Consider the following 21,196-nt stretch of genomic DNA (forward strand, 5'->3'; position numbering starts at 1 on the left):
AGGCTTTCAGCCATCAAACACCTCTGACATCGCCAATCAATCAGCCTTGACCTAAGAGCCAGTCGTCAGAGAAATATCAATCACATGCAGAAAAATAAGTGGACGGAAACTAAATGAGGTCAACTCTCCACAGACTGTCTGAACTTCCATTTGTATGGACATAAATTATAAGTCGCTCACACAGCCAACAGAAACATTCATGATTTTCTTTTCCACTGCTGCTTTCTGAGTAACATGAAATAACCTGATCACACAACATCTGATGAAACAGAGTGAAAGAAGGTGGTGAGTTTATTCAAACTTGCATCTCCACCACTTCTCTACATTCAAATACCCGACCAAGGTATTAAAAACAGAGAAAAGGCAGGAGAAACTGCAAAAACCTTCCCAGGACTACTTAAATGGATCCTGCGGCCGTAACCAAGCTGTTGTGCTTTTGGCTGCTGGGGAAGCAAGAACTTTGGACTAATCTGACTTTATCTTTGGTATTGATTTGGTTTACCTCAGATTTTTGCATCAGAGGTTTCTTCTCAGCTTATCATCATCTCTTCAAAACACATTTGGGTCATTTGGGATTTTGGTGTTATAGTAAAATAATATTTTATTATCACATTTTACAGAGGTTGTAACTGCAACATTGTTAAGCTGTTGATTTTACGGTTCTGGCCAAACTTGTCAGATAATATTATTTGACAGTACTTCCCAGCCATAGATGTATCTCTATGAATTTCTGTATGTTAAATATCATGATTGATCATGATCCTGGGATAATTTAGAAACTGTGTTACAGCCAAACATTTTCACAAACATACTCAAATATAGATTTTTTGTGTTACTGCCATCACACAGGACAATGAAAGAAGATTGCAGCTTTTTAAAAGATTGCAAAGTCTGCAGCAGGAAGTCAGAGGGGCAAGAACAGGAAAAGGTGGACGTTTGTTGACCAGGGACAGCAGTTCATATTGTGCTTAGGAGCATTTGCTTTTAGGTTTTAGGTTTGAGTACCAAAATCTAAGAAAGACATTAGGATTTAAATATCCTCCTGTACAACACTTATCCAGTTTGTTCAAAGATTATTATAATATTGTTATAAACACTATCACAGCACCTTAACTATAACAAATGATAAATTAAAAATTCATTGAACTTTACCTTTTTTTTTTTTTTTTTTTTTGGTGTATTTCACAGTCTGACAGTAAAATGGTAATATTTTGAAACTAGTTAATACCTGCTCTGTAAACCAGATAAAGATCTTTCTGATCCTACTGTATGCCATGTTGGGAGCATATCACACAACTAATACTAATGGACAACCTGTTGGTAATGGCAGCTCTATTGGATGTACCAGTAAACATAATAACATTACTAGAAAAGTAACAGCAAAGCAGAAAAACCATTAATATAATATAATATAATATAATATAATATAATATAATATAATATAATATAATATAAGAAGGTTTCAGAAGGTTGGTAGTGTGTTTTAATAAATAAAAGTGCACATTGACTGAAGACGTTTATTTAAATTTAATCAAAGCTTCAACCAATGCTTTGATGATTAAACCACAGACAGCAGTCAGCCCGTGAACTCTAGCTGCTGGTGTAAAACTTGAGTACTTTGTACGCCCACCATCCATTCCAGCCACCTCCTGCTGATTTTATGCAGTTCAGGAATTAATTCAGTTTAAAATCATATTTAGTACCACTCAAAATGAATGGAGGCAGTGACTACTGTTAAAAATAACATGCTTTCCAAGTTATTTTTTCATTTGAGTAATTTTATTTAAACAAGGCTGATCCTTGCTAATATGCTACATTTTGCTTCCCCCCCCCCCCCAGTGTCTCCTACCAGACACATTTTCTGTTATATTTGAGAAGTATACTTTTAAACAAGAGCTCTTCAAAACCTACACTGTGGGCTCCTCCTGAGGCAAAGTCAAGACAACAGCCTTTCTATGCATTTTCAAGAGGCACACTGGAACATACCATAGCTCATATTGTTTGTTCTAACTGTTCTTTCCTAAGACACCGCTGGACTTAAGAGTAGAAGTCAGTAGAAACAACAGTAGAACTGACGTGTTGTCAGACTCACCCTCAGGGATTAATTCACAGTGTCTTCATGGTTCATGCCCTCTCCTAGCTTTGCTCGTCACCTGACGTGCTGCCTTTGGGTTTGAAAACTGTTGATGCTTCCACTCAAAACTGCTGGCTGTAGCTGCTCATCATCAAAATTAATCATCAACATGAAATGCATCCAGCTTAAAACCAAAGATGACGTTTACTATCTGTCCAAGTTTGAGGTCTGTAGTGAACCTACAGAGCAGCCATCCTGGAAGCTGTCTGGACATACCTAAGAGGATAATCTTGAATTTGAGATTGACCAAATTTATTGTAAGACTTTTGATCTTGCAAATTGCAACACTCAAATATTACAAATTACTTTTAGCTTTAAAGATTTGTTTACAGCAGATAGTTGCACCTCCTCAGATTGGTGCTTTTGGAGGTTTCTTCCCTTTAAAAGGGAGTTTTTCCTTCCCGCTGTCCCCAAAGCGCCTGCTCATAAGGGGGTATGTTTGTTGGTGTTTTCTCTGTTTGCTTTCTGTTATTGTGGCAAACCTTCTAGCAATGACATGTATTGGTGTACCATCTCAGAGGAGTTGGACTACCTGTGTAATCTGTGCAGGGTTCATCTATCACCTGGTCACAGTAGTGGCACTGACCCTAGCCAAGTCCAAAACAATGCACAGCTTCTTACTGTTGTTCCTGTACTGCATCCATTGTTAATTTCATTTAAATGAAAGCAGTTGAGAGTGATTAACAACCCCTTCTGTTACTTAACTGACCAGATCAATATCTCAGAGGTTTACTGACTTAATGCCAAACTCTGATCACTGTTACTTCATTTATTTGAGCAGTGCACTATATTTCCTTTTAATTTTGCACACATTCCAGTAAATCACTGCGCTTATTTACTATTTTCCTACGAAAATATCAAGAAATGAAGGCTGATTCAAGACTTTTGCACAGTCCTGTAGCTCTCACAGGTTTAAAGATGTTAGAAAAGCTCCTTCCCTTCATGGCTACAGCCTTTGCACCAGCTGTCTGATCTGTTGGTGGGCACAGAGGGGGTGTCACTCGTTTTTTGTGACATAAAACGTCAATTTCTGTATTGACTGTGTGTGAATTAGAGCATGTAAATATTTTTCAACACATAAATCACATGAGCAGCTTGGACAGTCAACAGAGGAAACATAAATGAGTTGGGAAAAATGCGGAAAGACATTTATTTATGCACATTCTAGGATCCCATCAATCAGTAAAATGAGGCCAGATCACTAGAGAGCGACTGCTGACTGATGGCTGTGTCACTGTTTAGATGTGTGTTAGAATAAGCAGCCATCAGTCACTTCAAGGGAGACAGAACCTGGAAAGTCAGGCAGTGATGTTAAAGTCCGTAAGCTCAGATCGTAAAAGGTGAAAGAGTCTGTCTGTTCAAGGGGATAACGTTGGATTTTACTGGTAATACCACCGCGAATGGAGCAGATTATGATGTGGATGTTGTTGCAGTGTACTGAGCAGAGAGAAGAGGGAATAAAAATATGGGTATTTAAACTCACCCTGGACAGGACGACCTCTAAGGTGATGTTCTGTGGAGGAGCGCTGGGTACTGCAGAGACAAATATAAAGGAAAGGAAAATGTCAGAAAAACAAACAATGCAACATATAAGTCAATACGAAAATACAACAATAGCTCTAATTATATTATTTCTTAATAAAAAAGGAAGAAGCTATGGAGAAAAAGTGTCTTTCTGGTTTTACATTTGAACATGATTTTAAAATTTAAAGTTTAAGATGCTGGTTCAATCCTGAATATGCAAACAAATCTATGCTCCTGCAAAATGACAACTACACATGTACATGTGTGAATAGGAACGCTATAGTAAGATTACCACCACGAATATGAGTTCACATACTGAGATCGAAAGTTCTTAACATGGCTACTTAAGTCCTTCTGAAACTTTTGTTTATTAAAAATGTGATTTATTTCCTAAAAGAGACAAAAATGAAACATACAAGTAAAAACAAAGGGGGGGGAGGCAAAGTGAACATGATGATCACAGGGGGAAAATGGGATGATGACGAAAGATGAAGAAAAAATAAAAAAAGAAGATAATAGGAAGAAAATGAAAGAGTAAGCATGAAGATCAGAAGATGAAAAAGAATGAAACATAAGAGCTCTTAAGTTTAGAGAGGAAAGAACTCAGTTTTAGTACATAAAAGCACAAAAAAGATGAAGAGGAAGATGCAAAGGAAAGAAAAATAATCAAAACAAAGAGGAGAAAGCTAAAAAGAGATCAAACAAAGACAAGAAAAAATAAATGGATGAAAGAGGAAGACAAACACAAACTGGAAGAGCTCCACCACCCGAAGTTTCATGAAATTTGGCTCCGAAGTTTTTGTGTAATCTTGCTAACTAACTCACAGAGAAACAAAAAGCACTGAAAAATACCCAAATAAATGGAACACAAAAGAGAGGATGATGGTGAAGAAGAAGAGATGAATGAATAATAGAAGAAAGAGTTGACAGACTTCTACAAAAAGCAGCAGATGTGTTTTTGTGTCAGAAGCAAAGTGCAACATTCACATTGAGAATCAGGGAGTTTTGGTTTGAGTGAACTGTCCAATCAGATGCCTGATTAACTGTCAACGGCTTATCTATTGATTCAGCTGCTCGCTATTTGTGTGTGTGTGTGTGTGTGTGTGTGTGTGTGTGTGTGTGTGTGTGTGTGTGTGTGTGTGTGTGTGTGTGTGTGTGTGTGTGTGTCTTCCTACGTGTGTCTATGAATCAGTTTTATTGTAAATTCAATTAGCCCACAAGTCACCGTTATCATCGAGACGCAGCCGGAAGATTCACAATACAGCCGCTCTGCATCTGCGAGTGTGTGTTTGTGTTATTTCAGATCATTTTTATGGTGCGACTGCAGCTGGACGCACGCCTCCGTTCTCTCTGTCTCTGTGGAAGTTTATTAATGACAGTGTCCCTCTCTGCACACCCATCAGAAGCTGAATGTTGCATTGATATTAAAAGACTCAGTCTGTGGAGAAAATGTAAAGCACACTGTCCTACCATGCAAAAGCTAGGAGAGAATAGGGAGCCAGAGTGAAACTGGGACTTCTTAAACCTCATTCAAGACTCACTCAGAACTATGTTGTAGGGCCATTTGAAACTGATTTTCAGTAATGAAATTATAATTTAAGTACAGTTAAAATATGTGACAATTGTCAGATTTGTTTGCAGAGTGTGGCTAATATTAGCAGTGGTAGCACCAGCAGCATTTTTTCTTGGAGGGAAATGTCCACAGCGCAGAATTTGGTTGGATATTGCGTAAGTCGAGTGCTTACATGCTAGTGAGTCCATTACAGTTTAAACAATCATACCCACGAGGGCTAATTACTCGACCTCAAGCTAATAATGTATTCCTTTTCTTCAGGCCAAAAGTGACGTATATACTTAACAGATACTTCACGAGAAACCTTGCTAGTGCCAGATTAGACCCCCTGATGGCCTTGGACCTGCATTAATTTTTCATGGCACACACATGAAAGCATCACATTGTTGCTGCAGATTTTCCGGCCGCATATCCATGAAGTGAATCTTTGGTTCCACCACATCTCAAAGGTGCTCTATTGGACTGGCGACTGTGAATTCCCGTAATTAAACCCAAATAGAAACTAGTTTGAGATTATGCGAACTTTGTTACATGGCATGTTATCAAGCTGATGAGCACACTGTGGTTATAAAGGGATTGACATGATGAACATATCCCAAACACTATTACACATTCACCAGCAGCCTAAAGTGCTAACACAAGGCAGGACAGATTTAGGCTTTCATGTTGTTGGTGCCAAATTCTGATCCCATGCTAGGGTCAGAGCGTCACATCAGACCAGGCAACATTTTTGGATTCTACTATTAGTCACTTTTGGTGAATCGGTGTGAACTATAGCCTCAGTTCCCTGTCCTTATACAGAAATGACACCCAGTCTAGTCTTCTGTAGCCCTGCTTCGAGGTTTGTTGTGTTGTGCGTTTTGAAATGCTCTAGTGTATACCCTCGTTGTAATGAGCGGTTATCTCTGTTACTGTTACCTTCATTTCTGCTCAAAGCAGTCTGGCTATTCTCTTTTGGCCTCTCACACCAACAAGGTGTTTTCACTCAGACAGTCACCACTAACTGGAAATTTTCTCATTATTCGGACCATTCTCTCTAAACCCTAGAGATGGTTGTGTAGGAAAATCCCAACAGATCAGCAGTTTCTGAAATTCTCAGCATGTGTGGCACCAACAACCATGTCAGACTCAAGACTTCAGTCACCTTTTTTCCCCATCCTCATCCTCAGTTTGAATATGTCTACATCTCTCAATGCTGGCAAGTTGGCATCAACTGATGGACAATTAAAAAAAATATTAGTTTAACTGACTAGTCTTTCTGATGGCAACTAGTGGAGGCAACTAGATGTGGACATCCATAAATGTATGCTGAGTACTTTGTAATAGTCCATTTTTTTTAAATGTCTACGAAGTGAACAATCCACAGTGACACTTAGAACAATCCTTTTTCACCCTGAGAACGTCTAGTCGGATGCATTTATCTAGTGAAGCATTAAATTCCACAGACAGCTCTTTAAACCACATAAATGTCCACTATTCATAGGCCACAGACTTTTTAATAGTATCTGTGATAACATATTAGGCTCCCAGTGTCACTCACTGACATTTCACTCCCTGTGTCTGTAGTGGGCAATCAAAGGTCAAATTAATCAAACCAGTGATTGTAAAAATAGAGTTGATGTCTTTTTTTCCCCTCTCAGAATACGTCAAGGCATCCATGCCTTTCATGGGTGATTATGTGGTAACATTAAAATAAGATGTAAGATATGAGGATTTTCTCAAACAATCAGCAAGTAAAGATTTGACTGCATGCAAGTACAAGTTTCTTAACTTGAATCTATTTCTTTTCCTACTTTTTCTCTCAATGTTTTCATGACTTATGAACTTCTTCGTTTCTTCCTCTTTTCTGCCCCACACATGACGAACTTTAAAACTAAACCATGTGAAAGATTAAGTGTGAGTGTGTGTGTGGACTCCATTTAATGTGTCAGGCTAAAAGGAGGTTTAAATGAAGCTGCTCCTTCCTCTGCCTACTTAATTAAAGACCCCCGAGTCTCCTAATGAAACTCCTGACAGCAAGAGGGGGGGCTGTCTATGAGAAGGGCTAAAGACTGTGTTGCTGTTGGCTCTTCTCTTGGTCTCTTTCTCTCACACACATACAGACAGTGCCAGGTAATAGACACCACCTCGCCCAGCAGTTTTCAGGTCCAAGTTGAAGTGCTGCTTGAAACTAGGACCAGTTCAAACCAGTCAGGCTGCACAAGTCACTCTTTAATATTCTGGACTCCTTGTGGTGAAGGATATTAATAACATATTAATAATGTCTTCAAATCATCTCAAATTGGTTTCTTGAACGTGACACTGTACTCAAATGGCATCCACATTCACCAGATCCCAATCTAACAGAGCACCTCTGAGATGTGGTGAATAAAGAGATTCAAATCTGCAGCAACTGTGTGATCATGTCATGTTCATGTCTGAGGAATGTTTCTAGCACCCTGTTGAAACTGTGCCATGAAGAATGAAGTCAAAAGGCGGTCCAACCCAGTACTAACAAGCTGTACTTTATCATTTGGACATTGCTTCAGGGTCTGAAAAGTGAAACCACTGTGTCTTAAAGTGAGGTCTAGTTATCTCCCGCTGATATAGTCGTCAGAATTGGAGTCTAGATTGTTCCAAAAATAGCATGACATTAAAGATGCAGTCACTTTGTGTGAGCTAAATGTTTAGTGAGCCTGAAAATGGTTATGTGAATAAATATATTCATAACCCATCTAAACAAAGTTCAAGACAATTTATTGATCATAAAAATGTACTTTGTGCAAATTTGTATTTCAGACTTTTGAGGACCCAGCTGAATAAAATGTATGTTGCACGGGCGATGTATGGCCCGAGCAGATGAATTTTCAGCGTGGACTACCTCGGACTGAGATAAGACACTCGTGTTATAACAAGTATCAGTTTGCAAAAACAATAAAATCCTCTTCAGATTCTTTTAAACTGGATGGGTTAAGTTCACTCTTGAACATCCACCAAAATCAATACTTTCTTCCATAACCACAGTGATAGCTTCCTTTGAGAGCATGTCCTTGGTATTTCCGAGAGAGTGGATTTTTAGCAGCCTATTGTGAGCAACTTAAAAAAACAGGCCTGTGCACCAGTGTGTCATTGTTGTGCTGATGTTAGATATTAACAGTGGACGTGGCTGGAAGAAACTGCAACAGATCCTGTAAATATAATAAATTAGTTTTTCTTGTTGTTACTGTATGACACTGACAATTCTTACAAGAAGTTTGGTATTTATTACTGTACTGTGTTTAATCAGTCTAGCCAAAAATGACATATATACAGCACACCCCAAAGAAGACAGTGAGCTGCTATTTTAATCCTCTTAACATCCACCAATTTTCCAGAGATGTATTAACGGTGAGGGTTAGGTTCGAATCTTTGGTACCTGCTCATTCAAAAGTTCAAAAGTTGTTAGTAAAAGTTGGCATATTTCAGCATGCTGTGCACTGCATCATTATAAAATCTGAGGCAATGAGATGAGTAAAGGGCAAAAGACAATGTTGCAGGCCTTAAAAACTATCTACAGAAATAGGAAAAAACGTTTCACTGAATGGGTGGCTGTCAAAAAGGTTCTTACAACCTGCAAAACACAGTGGAGGCTCTGTCATGGTTTGGGGATACCCTTTATCCAGTGGTTTTGCAGATCTTATCAAATTTTATGGAATTATGAATGCAGAAAAGTACCATCAGATTTTGATCCACCATGCAATACCAGGCTAAACGTATCTGACTGATAATGGCTTCATTTTTCAGGATCACAATGATCTGATACCTAGATAGAAACAGATATAATGGAACAATATCCATCATATATTGGCCTTCCCAGAGCCCAGATCATTATGAAATAGTGTGGTATATTTTATGGAACAAAAGGCTTGGAGAAGTTTTCCTGAAGACTACTATGGGAATAGTGCTTCAATAAATCACTACATTTCCAATTTTCCAACCAGAACATAAGGAAATAAAGGCTCACGTCTGCGAACGTTCTGTGCACAGAACTATATCTACTCCTTTATAAAGAAGTTTTACCTCTTTGCGTACCCAAATGGGACTCATACAACACAAGTACTGTTCACTGGTGAGCGAGTGGATGTTAAGGTTACTATCAAACATGAGAAAAGAAGAAGCTGAAAGAGTGGATAATGGGATGCTGAAGACCAGTGGAATTTCAGTCACAGAGAAAAAGCCCCTGTGACCTTCCTTCTGTTATAACATGGTCATGCCTTGTTTCATTTCCTGATACATGTGACTTGCCACACAGAATAAATGAGGAAATGTTAAGACACAGCTCACCATCTGATTGGGTGGTGACACTGACGGCATCTGAGGCGGTCCCTGGTCCATAGCGATTGATGGCCAAAACTCGAACTGTGTACTCTGTGAACTTGTTGAGTCCCTCCATCTTATAGTTTTGTCCATTCACCTCCACACTCTGAACACAAACACAGAGTATTGATCACATTCAACAAACAACCGAGTAAGCTCAAATGAACTCCAAAACAATGACTCAGACTATGTAAATAATTTCCCCTAGGGATCAATAAAGTATTCTGATGTCATGTCAAGTATTCTGATTCTGATTAAAGCATCGTACTCCATCTGCAATGGCACTCACCTGCTCCTTGCCCGATGGGCTCTCGGTCCACAGCAGCCTGTAGCCCAGGATGGGGCCGTTCGGAAGGCTGGGTGGCTCCCAGCTAACCTGAACGGAGGTTGGAGAAAGAGCCAATGCTCGCAGAGACTCCACCTTGCTGGGAACTTGGACTGAAGGCACACACAAACACTTCTGTTACCAGTGCTGCTACTTTTAGCCACGTGTTACCATTACCGCAGGGACAGAATGATCCTGTTCTAAATACCCTGATTTTCATGAGAGTCTATAGGTTAGCTAGCTGTCATTTTTGTGTCACATCAAAATAAAGGCCTATTTCACTCCTGTATCACTAAATTTAGCATGGACAGGTTTAATGTCTTTAAAAAAAGACGGTATACTGACTGGAATATGGGATACATTTTTAACAATTTGACATTTAGATTTACAACAGCTTATCCAACCCACTGAGCGAGCCTGCTATAATAACATCTGGCCTATATAACTTGGACATTATTCAAGGCCAAATGTGGGCCACATCTGGGCCAGACATTCCTTGTTTTCCACCTGAGTGAGATCACGAGGAAAGAGGTGTAAGGAACCAACAACAGCCATGGATCCATCCATGCATCACAGCAAGTCTGGGTCTTTCTACCTATTTTCTCCTTCTCCTATTGGCTAACAGAGAACTCCATAGCTGGATGTTGGTCTTGACAGTCTGCCTCATTGAGCTCAGATAACTGTAGTCTGACCCAAAATATGAAATAATGGGCAAAAAGAAAAAGACGTTTCATACAGATGACCAAGCACAGTATAAGTGTGTGTTTGTGTGTGATGGAGTGTTTGTGTCTTACGATCAGGTTTTGTGGTGATCTTGAGGGGGGCGGAGCTCTCTCCTGGCCCTATGTCGTTATAAGCGACAACTCTGAAGCTGTAGCTCTCCTCCGGCTTCAGGTTGGAAACTGTCAGCTCCAGAGACTCCGGCTCTGACACGTTTACCGACCTCTCCCTGAAATGGAAAAAAAAAGCACCATGGATTAACTGCTTATTACAGGAAAAACAAGAAAAGAAAGGAAAAAGAACCAAGTGTGTTTTCCTGAAAGTAATGGTAATTACATGTAACAACTACACCCTTTTCTTTTTATTTGGGGTTTTATTTAAATAGATTTAAACTGGGAGGTAATCCTGCCAAAAAGAGAGTCCATCTCTACTTTGTAACAGCACAGATAATCGCTGCTGTAATCAGCTGCAATCTGTGTAATCCCTCACTGTCTGCAGCTAATCCTCAGATTACAGCACCTCTGCAGCCTCGCAGTTCTCAACTAATCGCCAGACCACAGATGAGACGAACCCAGATGCAATGATTAGCATGTTTCCACAGCAACATCAAACACACACTGTGGCTTCAGTTCACTGTAAGGAAAACATGCTGTTGCATTTTTTATAAAGAATACTGAAAATATTCCTGGAGATAAAACATAAAAGGAAACTTGTTGGCAGGATTTTGCTTCCTTTTGATGAAAACAGATAAAACATCCCTGCACTGATGTTCACTGCATGCCAAATCTTGACTTTACCACTGAGAAGCACAAAAGAACTTTGTAACTCGTCCTTAATTCAGACAGAAGGGAAATGGGAACTGCTCAGATATGTACTGTAAATAAATTACTGTAGCCGGGGATGGTGTGAAAGGTTTTAAATAAGCAGTGATGAATTCAGTGCAATTACAAGCTCATCATTAGTTCAATGTGCACATCTGTTCAGCTCATTTCAAGGTTTAACATAAAGAGAGACTCTTGCAGTCATAGCTTAGAGTTGTGGGACAAATACAAATGAACTTTATGTCTTTTAACTGTGGATTTGCAACAGGGCTCTGCTAGCCTACCTTAACATAAGACACCGTAAAGTGTCAGCTTGTTGCTTTTAGGGGGAAATATTTCATGGCAAACGATCTACTTGTAAAGTCTGGCTTCACTAACCTTTTCCAGGTCCAAAATCTTTGCTACTTCCCTAAATTAAACGAACGCTGAGGCACAATTTCCAATACTGGTTCACATCATGTTTTCCCCAGTGAAACACTGCAAATAAGTGAGTAAAACCTCCCAGAGAATTGTTTTACACCCACCTCACAAAGTTAAAAGCAGTTTTCCAGCCTTTATTATATCTGTTTTTTCTTTTCTCTGTGGCAATTTCCATCATATTCCCCTCCAGTCTGCAAATTTCTAACATAGACTTTGTAGTGACTTGTACGTTTTTATTCCACTGGACGCTGGTGGTGTCAACAGCTACATACGGTGAAAGTTAACCTTGACCTATAATGCCAGCCTTCCCTTTTTTCCTTTATAGCAGTTGGAGAAAACCTGTATTTTAGAAAACCGTCTATCCTGCAGTGTAGTCTTTTAAATACTAGAGAGGATTTCAATTTGTCTCAATATGTACAAAATGCAGAACAGTCACAAGTAAAATGTGCCTGTTCTCTAAGAAGGAGTTCTTTATAACTCCTACAAACACTGATGTTCTGTCTCCTTTGTGTACAGATTAAACAAACCAGATATAATATGTTCATTTGGAGGCATTTTGGCTCTATTTTAAAATTACAGGAAAAGAACAATTAGCTGTTTCACACTTCTCGTTAGCGCTGATCAATCAGTTAAAAATTTGAGAACACATTTCTTCTTTTGTTTGTTGTGCAAGCCTGACACACAAGTGTCTCATTCCCTGCTTCTCACATATAAACTCTGTTAAAGACGCCACTAGACTCACATTTAAACATGTGGATTAAACCACTGTGTCAGGTTATTGTTGTTAAACCTAACATGTTAGACAACTACAGGCTTAAATCTAACCAGCAGACAAACCACAAATCACAGACAAATCATATACTCAAAGTTTATATGGTACATAAATCTCAGTCTTCTAGCTGATAGTCAGAAATGGGAGTCTCCATTTTACTGGCAACGGCGGGAGCTGTATGAGTCAACTTCATTTTATATATAGACAGATGAAAAAACAGGACTTCCTGGTAAGTTATAAAAATATGTTACTGTTACTTGATTTCAGATACTTCGTGTACTGTTGTTGGCTAATACGCTTGGATATAAAGCAGTTCAGCAACAGCAATCATGTGAAAGACTAACCGCCAACCTCCTTTTTGTTTTGCAGCCCATGAGTCCAGGTACTGACTCCTAAGGACACCTTATCAGCAGCATCTGACAGAAAAGCAGTATTTTGTTATTGTAGTTGCATTTTCTAATTAGTTTGAATTTTAATTTCAATTTGACTCTTTGTTTTTAATTGAGTTTCAGTTACTCACCAGTGTGGATTTGTTCATTTCACTTCAGCTTTTATTGTTAAAGGGCATGTGGCAGAGGCAAGATTGAGGCTAATCACATGTATTACGATGGGATTTCTGACATTTTGACTAAAGAAACTGTCTTAAATGAACTCAATCATAAATCCACAAATGTGAGGCCTAAATGAGCAACCTTGAGCTTGATGGTGAATGCAACTGGGAGAAGCTGCATGGGGGAAAGCAATGAGCCTCTTAAACCAAACCACCACCTACTTTCCACCACAGCTATAGCTTTGCTATTTGATTAATTAAGTGAATTGGATTGAGTGTAACAATTTAATTGGTGTTCTAGAGAAATTACGTTTTTAAGGGTTGTTTTTCAATAGGTTGTTAAGCCTTTACTGCTTTTTGTTAAGGATGAACCCTAGCCCTAAAGGGTAAAATGGACATATTATTACCTTTAAAGTTTATGAGAATGTTTTTGTCTTTGCTCACTGACTGCCAATTCTTTTGAGGACAATATAATAAAAACAAAAATTATATATTCAGATTGCTCAGGGTTGTGTTTAGGGTCGTCACATGGTTAACTACATCAGATTTGAGCTTTACCCAATTAAAAACTTAAAAACTCCATTCTAAAAGGTTCATATACCAAGATCTTCATGTAATTCCACACACTGCCACTGAGAGAAGATTGTTGCATGTGGCAGATTCAGTGCCAAAGCTGCCTGGTCTCATACTATGATTAAAACGGATGTAGCATTTGCTGCGCTTATCCTCTTTAAGCTTCGCACAATTGTTCAATAAACAACTTACACCATGTGCAGTATATCAGCCATTCTGAACGAGGACCTTAGGTGATTTTTTTTGGGGGGGGGGGGCGCAGTTTGTCAAGAGGTTATCAGAATTTATCATCCGCAGACCACAGATGTACACGGTAAATTACATGGCAATCTGACACACTGACAGAGCACCAAATCAAGCGCTATCACCGGCAGCAGCAGTGACACTCAAAGGTTAAAGAAAACACAAAAGGTGAGTGGAGTTCTCGGGGTATATAAATCCATGTTTTTTTGTTTTTTTTTTCCAAGGCTGCGAGTAAAAAGGCACAGACACGAAGCTGGATGTGGAGGTAACCAGCAGGCTGGATACAGTGTGAACTCTGTTTGGCCTTGAAAAGGCCACCGTGTGAGGGCAGTAAGTCGGCTCGTACAGGAATAACCCACAGAGAGAGAAAAAAAATAGTTCTTCCTCTGCTTACGTCTTTACTGAGTCCTTCTCATCTCTCTGGCCTTTCTTCTCATTTTTTTCCCACTCTATAAGGATCTCACCTCTTTCTGTTTTTATCTCTCCCTTTCCTCACCCTGCAGACTTTCTGTTCCACCCTAATCTCATCAGCCTTGGGGTTGCAATATAGCTGCAGTTTAGCAGCAACAACATCGCTCTCAAGTGAGACTGAATTTTACCATGGCACTAAAAACCCACCTGCATTAAACAGGCTTGCTAAATTTAAAAACAGCATTATTAATTTACCGCCTATTGTCCCATACTGCTGGCACGTTTTCACTCTGAGCATCTGGTTTTCTCCTTTAACATTACAAACTGCATTTGAGCTTGGATGTACCTATAATTACAGCATTCAAAAGGATTCACATTAAACTCCAAATGACAAATATCAATGCATGTAATTAGAAAATATACTGATAATGTTAAAAGAACACTTTGAAAACATCATCATGCAGCAGGCTAGTTCATTTTGCCGAAATTTCATTGCAGCAACTCAAAATGGTGCTCAGTAGTTTATATGGACTCCATGTGCTCATATGAATGACTGACAACATCGGGGGTCCTAATGAGACGATAGATGGTGTCCCGGGGACCTCCCAGATCTGGACCAGGACATCACTGAGCTCCTGGAGCTCGGTGGCATCATTTCTTTCATCCTCCGGGATCTGCCTGGGTAATGAGGCCAGACATTGTTGTGCACCAGGAGGAACCCAGGACCCATTGCACCAGGGTAGGGTCTGACAATGTGTCCAAGGATTTCATCCCAATATCTAATGGCTGTCAGGATGTTGTTGCATGTAGAGCTCTGTCCCTCCATAGATATGCCTCCCCAGATCATCACTGACCCACCACCAAACCGGTCATGCTGCACGATGTTACAGGCAGCATTACATCTTCTCGACGGTTTCTCCAGACCCTTTCATGTCTGTCACATGTGCTCACAGTGAAACTGCTCTCATCTGTGAAAAGCAGGGTGCCAGTGGTAGACGTGACAATACTGGTATTCTAAATGCCAATCGGGCGCCACAGTACCAGGCAGTGAGTAGAGGGCCCACTGGAGCAGTGTTTCCCAACCACTGTGCTGCGGCACATAGGTGTGCCGTGGAAGATTATTATGGTTCCACCTGATTAATACTCTAAGCCAGTGGTCCCCAACCTTTTTTGCGCCACGGACCGGTTTAATGTCAGACAATATTTTCATGGACCGGCCTTTAAGGTGTCTGTGGTATTTTGTAAATATAATAATAAATGCGAATTCAGTGTGTAGTTGTGAAACTTTTATTAGCAGCGTCTTCCTGAAATGCGCCAACAGCATTGAGAGTAACATCCTTCTCTCTGCCCCTTAATGCTCTCTGGTCGCTATGGTAACATGTAAATATTTCTTTCAAAATAAGACACACAACTACAACACGGGAAAAGACCCAGGGAAACTGAGTTAACGATAAAAACCCTGAAAACCATAAATTTCACACCCAAGCCTCAATTCTCGTGGCGCGGTACCAAACAACTCACGGACCGGGCCGTGGCCCGGGGTTTGGGGACCGCTGCTCTAAGCAATCGGCGTGAATAACGGGCAGAACAATTACATTCTCTTCCACTAGAGGGCAGTACAACTAACTACTTGCTCTAATTAAATGGGTTGCCAACTGCCAGTAAAACAGAGGAAGACGAAGTAGAAATTACATAATAGTCATGCTGTGAGTGAGACAACGCAGCGCGTAATAGCAATAGATACATATTTGAAAAGAAAAAGTTGTCAGTCTGACCTGGGTCATGGAGAAAATTCCGACCCAGGTGAAGGCTCTAGCATGAGTAGTGGTCAGAAGAAAGCAAAAAAGGTATACTGGGGACAAACTGAGCCAATTCCGCTATACCTGGTGTGCGGGGCAAAATTATCAATATGCTTTTTGTGACATTTTTGTTTGGTGGTGTGCAGTGTGATTTTTCTAATGTGAAGTATGTGCCGTGGCTCCAAAAGGTTGGAAAACACTGATGTCAGGCCGTCGGGTCACTGTCATGAAGTCAGTTTCTGATTGACTGGTTGGAGACATTTACGGGACATCTCATCCAAAGTCTCTATGGGCTATTTGCTGTCTTCGCTCTGCTACCACTACCAAAGTCGAGACAGAGCAGTTTTCCTACCTTCATCTGGGATTCTGCACAATAATGCCATTCCTCACTGAAGTCCAGCAGCCAAAAATTTATGTCTAAATGTCACAATACATGCTATTTTCTCCAAATGCTATCTCCTTATTTAAGGAGATAGCATTTGTATTAATCAAAGTTATGGCAAGAACTACTCAACTCAGTAATATAAATGACAGTCCTTCATTACATTAAGACATTTTAACAATCCCAATATACTGAGGGATATCCCTATACTCCTTTTTGTCAGCTGTGGTATTAGTACGTATCTTGGCACCAATAAATACCAGAAATGTGTCAGTGGGATTTACTATCTACTGCAACTTGAAGATCAGATTTATAACATCTCAGCTCTGAGTTAAGAAGAAACTCTTTTGTATTATTTGTCCATTTTGCTAATTCAACAAGCAGTACTAAACAATGCAGACACAGAGATTATCTGTATATCAGTTGATCCACTACTTTGACCCAAGGAGCTTTATATTGTAAGATGAACGCCCACAGTATTAGAGAGAAACCCAAACTATAAGATGACCCCCTGTACTTGGCAACAGTGGGAAGGAAAAACTCTTTTAACAGGAAGAAGCTTCCAGCAGAACCAGGCTCAGGGATAGGAAGCCATCTGCCATGACTGGTTGGGGTTGAGGGGAGGGATACAGGGCAAATGACACCCTGTGGAAGAGAACCAGAGACTAATAATGACTAACATTAAACAGGTTTCTATACCTGTCAGGTGGATTAGCTGAAGTGAAACCTGTAGTAGTTCCTGCCAAAGGCTTTAGGGTACATTTAACAGCGCGTCTTATTGGTCTCACAGCATCTATGTATAAGGACGTGTTCTAATTTTACTGCTAATTGAGTCCAAAGTAGTGGCTATTGCTGGGGAACATTTAGAGGGAAAGAAAAGAGAAAGAAATAGGTATCATTGGCATGTAAAATGATGGTAATTATGAGAAGAACCCTAACATATCCTGAAAATAACAGTAATCAGTATGACCTGCTTTGGAAAGAGGTGTAACAACTCGTACGGATGTCTACCTCAAAACATCTTTTCATCATCTAATCCCTTCTGCCTTCTTTCTTTTTCCATTTTCTTTCTTGATCTGCTGAGATATTTCTCTATTTTGCTGTCAATATATTTCCAGGAAGTCATTACAGCTGACAAAAAAAAGTCATCCTCACCCTTCCCCCCCGCCACTTCCCCTTCTTTTGTAATCTTTCATTGTTTTCTCTCTCAGTCTCCCTCCCCTCTCATTTTCTGCAAGTTATTAGCACTGACAAAACCCATCTCGGCATTTTTCTCAAAGTCATTAGAACTGACAAAACCTCTGTGTCTATTCCTTCTGTAAGTCATTAGGACTGACAGAATCTCTCTATCGAATCGTTTCATGACACAAACTTCAGTGGCTCTTTTGTCCAGCCTACCGTTCAGAGGCCCAGAGCTCTGCAGGCCTAGATTGTCTCTGAGGTAACAAAGCTTAAAAGCCTGGATGTGAAAGCCTTCAGCTGGAGCCCCGACTGTCAGAGGTAACCATTTAACATCAGCATGGGAGTCACCAATGTGTCACCCAGAGCTTTTTCTACTCAGTGCTTTGAGCTGCTGTGTGCACCAGAGCTGTGATCTAAGAAATGCACTGTTGTCTTTTACACACTGTTGGTACACAACTCTGCACCATCAGACTTTTATCCCTTTATAAGCTAACAACTGCTAAATCAGGATCTTGGTTGCAGATGCCTTTGAGTCAACAACATGAGTTCATCTGTCTTTTTCAGCCAAGTAAGCAGCAAGTCTCTGTAAAACAATGTCACTGCTGGCCAGTTTGTTCCTGACGAAAATACCTCATCGACTTCTTATGGATAATGTAGAGACTTTATACAGAAATTTATGGTTGCTAGAGGATCTGTCCACACAGCTCTACCAATCTGCAGATAGTTCATTTGGAGCCACAAGGCATGACTTCAGGATTTGTGTGAAATGTCTTGCCAGTTACTTTATAATGACATGGCATCTTACCAAAAAACTCCCCACCATAATGGGATATAAGTACACAGTACTCAGATGCTATGTTTGAGTATTCCAAGACATGTTTACTCTTACTACATGGCATCTGATTGATCAGGGAATTTGCTCTTAGACATTTGTCTGTTTATTCCCAGACAGTTTTGTTTATCTGGATTTTTATTGTGAGAAACGTTTTGTTACCAAAAGACTGCTACAGTCTTGCTCTGAGGTATCCACCAACCTCATAAACAGTACAGATGCACAATGACTGAAACTAGCACCATTGACTAACAATAGCCATGGGCTACATTTCACGATTATTAATATGCAAACTGTCATGATCAGTGATTAGTGGTTATGAGTACTATTTATAGAGAGCTGGGGGATGGCTGCAATCAAAGCATTATATGGTGGTTAAAATTTGCACTCTATTACATATATTACACATATATTACAATTTTTGGCATAGTGCATTTTGGGGTTTGAAAGATGTAGAAATGTTCAGTGTTTTTAAAAAGTGTATCTCAGCTTTTCTGTCACATATGGGATCACCAAATCTTTTTGCTTAGTGTTACGACCCGGCTCGAGGCCGCAACATAAAAAAAGGAGACAAATAGCAGAGTGTAGGTAGGAAGAGGTTTTATCTTAAAACGGCATAGGAGGTTGGCTAAAATGGCTGGTGCCACCAAGGCAAAAGCAAGTGAGCTCCCCGGAAGCTTGCCTCAGGTATGGTTTTATCCACACCTGACTAGGTGTGGCCAATTAGCACCAGCTGAACACACTGAGCAGATTAGAGGCTGCAGAGGGACGTAACACTTAGGCAATGATTCTCTTTCTTCTCTCCTGGATCACCTTGACCGTTCTTTGGTTGAGGAGATATTTTTCACCATCACAATACTGTGATTACAGCCTTTCTCCAGCTCTCTCTCTGTGAATCACGCTCATAATCAGTGATCAGTGAGATTTCCTTACCTGGATAACTGAACATTGCAAATTTGCAAATTAAGGTTTTTTAAACATATATATATATATATATATATATATATATATGTATATATATATGCAAATAAAGAATTAAAATTTATATGGTTATCCAGTTAATCCATTTTCAAATAAATAAGAGAAACAAAAGAAATCTTTCATGCTGCTCTTTTTAAAATTCTCCTTTTGTTTAAATAACTGTAAGTAGAATATTTTAGGAAAAACTTTGGGATGTGGGTAATTGTGTCAAGGATTCCCACCTTGTTTTTCTTGCTGCTACCACCCAAACCCAAAGTCTTACATCTAGTTAGGAGCAGGATCAAAGGAAAAATCTTGTCTGTGTCTGTAGCGCTTGTAACTATAAAGCCAAAGTTGGGTGTCATGTCTCGGGTTTATAACTAGCAGACTTTCAGCAGGATGACATGAATGAGAGCTTATGGTTGTGTAGAAAATAATACATATTATATTATTTGCTTTGCTTCACCGGTGTTTTTTTTTTCACTTTATGATTGAAAGTTTCTTTAATTAGAACAATTAATCATGTCACAGTCACCTCTTTCTTCAGGTTTAATTCGTTGATTTTTATTGTTTTCTCGTGGTGTCTGTATAGCTCTTAATTTTCTTTTTTTCTTATGTGAACATTGATTAAATTGCTGTTTCTTTCACTTTGATTCTCCATAGCTGCTTCTACCTTATTACAGTCAGCATATTCATTAATTTTTATGAACACTGATAAATGTGACCAGGCTTAGGACCAGGTGTAAGTGCTGTTGGCAGCCTTCTTTGAAGCTTACAATTAATACAGTCTGTTACTACAATTAATGGCACAGCGCCACAACCACATTCTGAGACAAGTGCAGTAACTTACCATAAGCCATATTTGGCCATTTTAATGGTTGTCTATGTGACTTTACTCACCAAGGCCCTCTAATGGCCAACTTCAGCAGGCCATTAGAGAAATTGCACTTTCCCACTGGCTTAATTATTCATCCCCAGGGGGTGGCACTTATTTAAACACAACTTTAAAATGTTGCTTTTGGGTTTTAAACTTGTTAATCGTAGTTAATGATGGCCTACTACTGGCACCTGTCAAATTTTAAATAAAATGCTCTTTTTTCCTATGATTGTCCACATTACCACTTCCCTCTGGATGAAGTGAAACAATAGATCCTCCATTTCAACAATGTTGTTGTACATGCACAAGGACACTAAAGGGCTATATTATTCTATTCCATAACGTGGTAAAGATTTAAAATTTGTGCTTCACTTCACAGCACTCCTGCGCATGCATACAGCCTGTTTATCTGTTGTGCTTTTAACTACAGGGATAATGCAGATTCACCGACTGTGTCAGAGCAAACAAAGTCAATTTTTTTTAAAAAGAAAGAAAGAAAAAAGAAAAACAGGCTTATCTTACCTATCGACTCCATCCTGGGAGTAATAAACACCGTAGGTCTGAACAGCTCCTCCGGACTCCTCTGGGGGGCGCCAGCTGAGTCGGACAAATCGGCTGGACACTAGGACAGGGACCAGGTCGCGGGGGGCAGAGGGGAGGGCAACGCCTGGGCTGGGGGACACTGGTGGGGGATCAGAGGAGGAGGAGTAAGTCAAAGGGGTGCCAGAAGGAGCAGGAGGAGCAGGAGAAGGGCGGGGAAGAG

General features: G+C 39.8%; 1 protein-coding gene across 2 annotated transcripts in view; it reads right to left on the reverse strand.

The window, feature by feature from the left end:
* Positions 1–21,196, reverse strand: part of dcc (DCC netrin 1 receptor) — a 324,319-nt gene that overhangs the window by 114,419 nt on the left and 188,704 nt on the right. For both annotated transcript variants that reach the window (XM_025909079.1, XM_019361335.2), the window contains exons 8-12: positions 20,956–21,115; positions 10,686–10,840; positions 9,856–10,004; positions 9,534–9,672; positions 3,618–3,667 (exon numbers count right to left, since the gene is read on the reverse strand). In XM_025909079.1, the coding sequence (XP_025764864.1) occupies positions 3,618–3,667; positions 9,534–9,672; positions 9,856–10,004; positions 10,686–10,840; positions 20,956–21,115 (653 nt within the window). The remainder of the gene's footprint in view (positions 1–3,617; positions 3,668–9,533; positions 9,673–9,855; positions 10,005–10,685; positions 10,841–20,955; positions 21,116–21,196) is intronic.

This window comes from Oreochromis niloticus, linkage group LG7 (genome assembly GCF_001858045.2).
Source record: "Oreochromis niloticus isolate F11D_XX linkage group LG7, O_niloticus_UMD_NMBU, whole genome shotgun sequence".
NCBI classification, from domain to species: Eukaryota; Metazoa; Chordata; class Actinopteri; order Cichliformes; family Cichlidae; genus Oreochromis; species Oreochromis niloticus.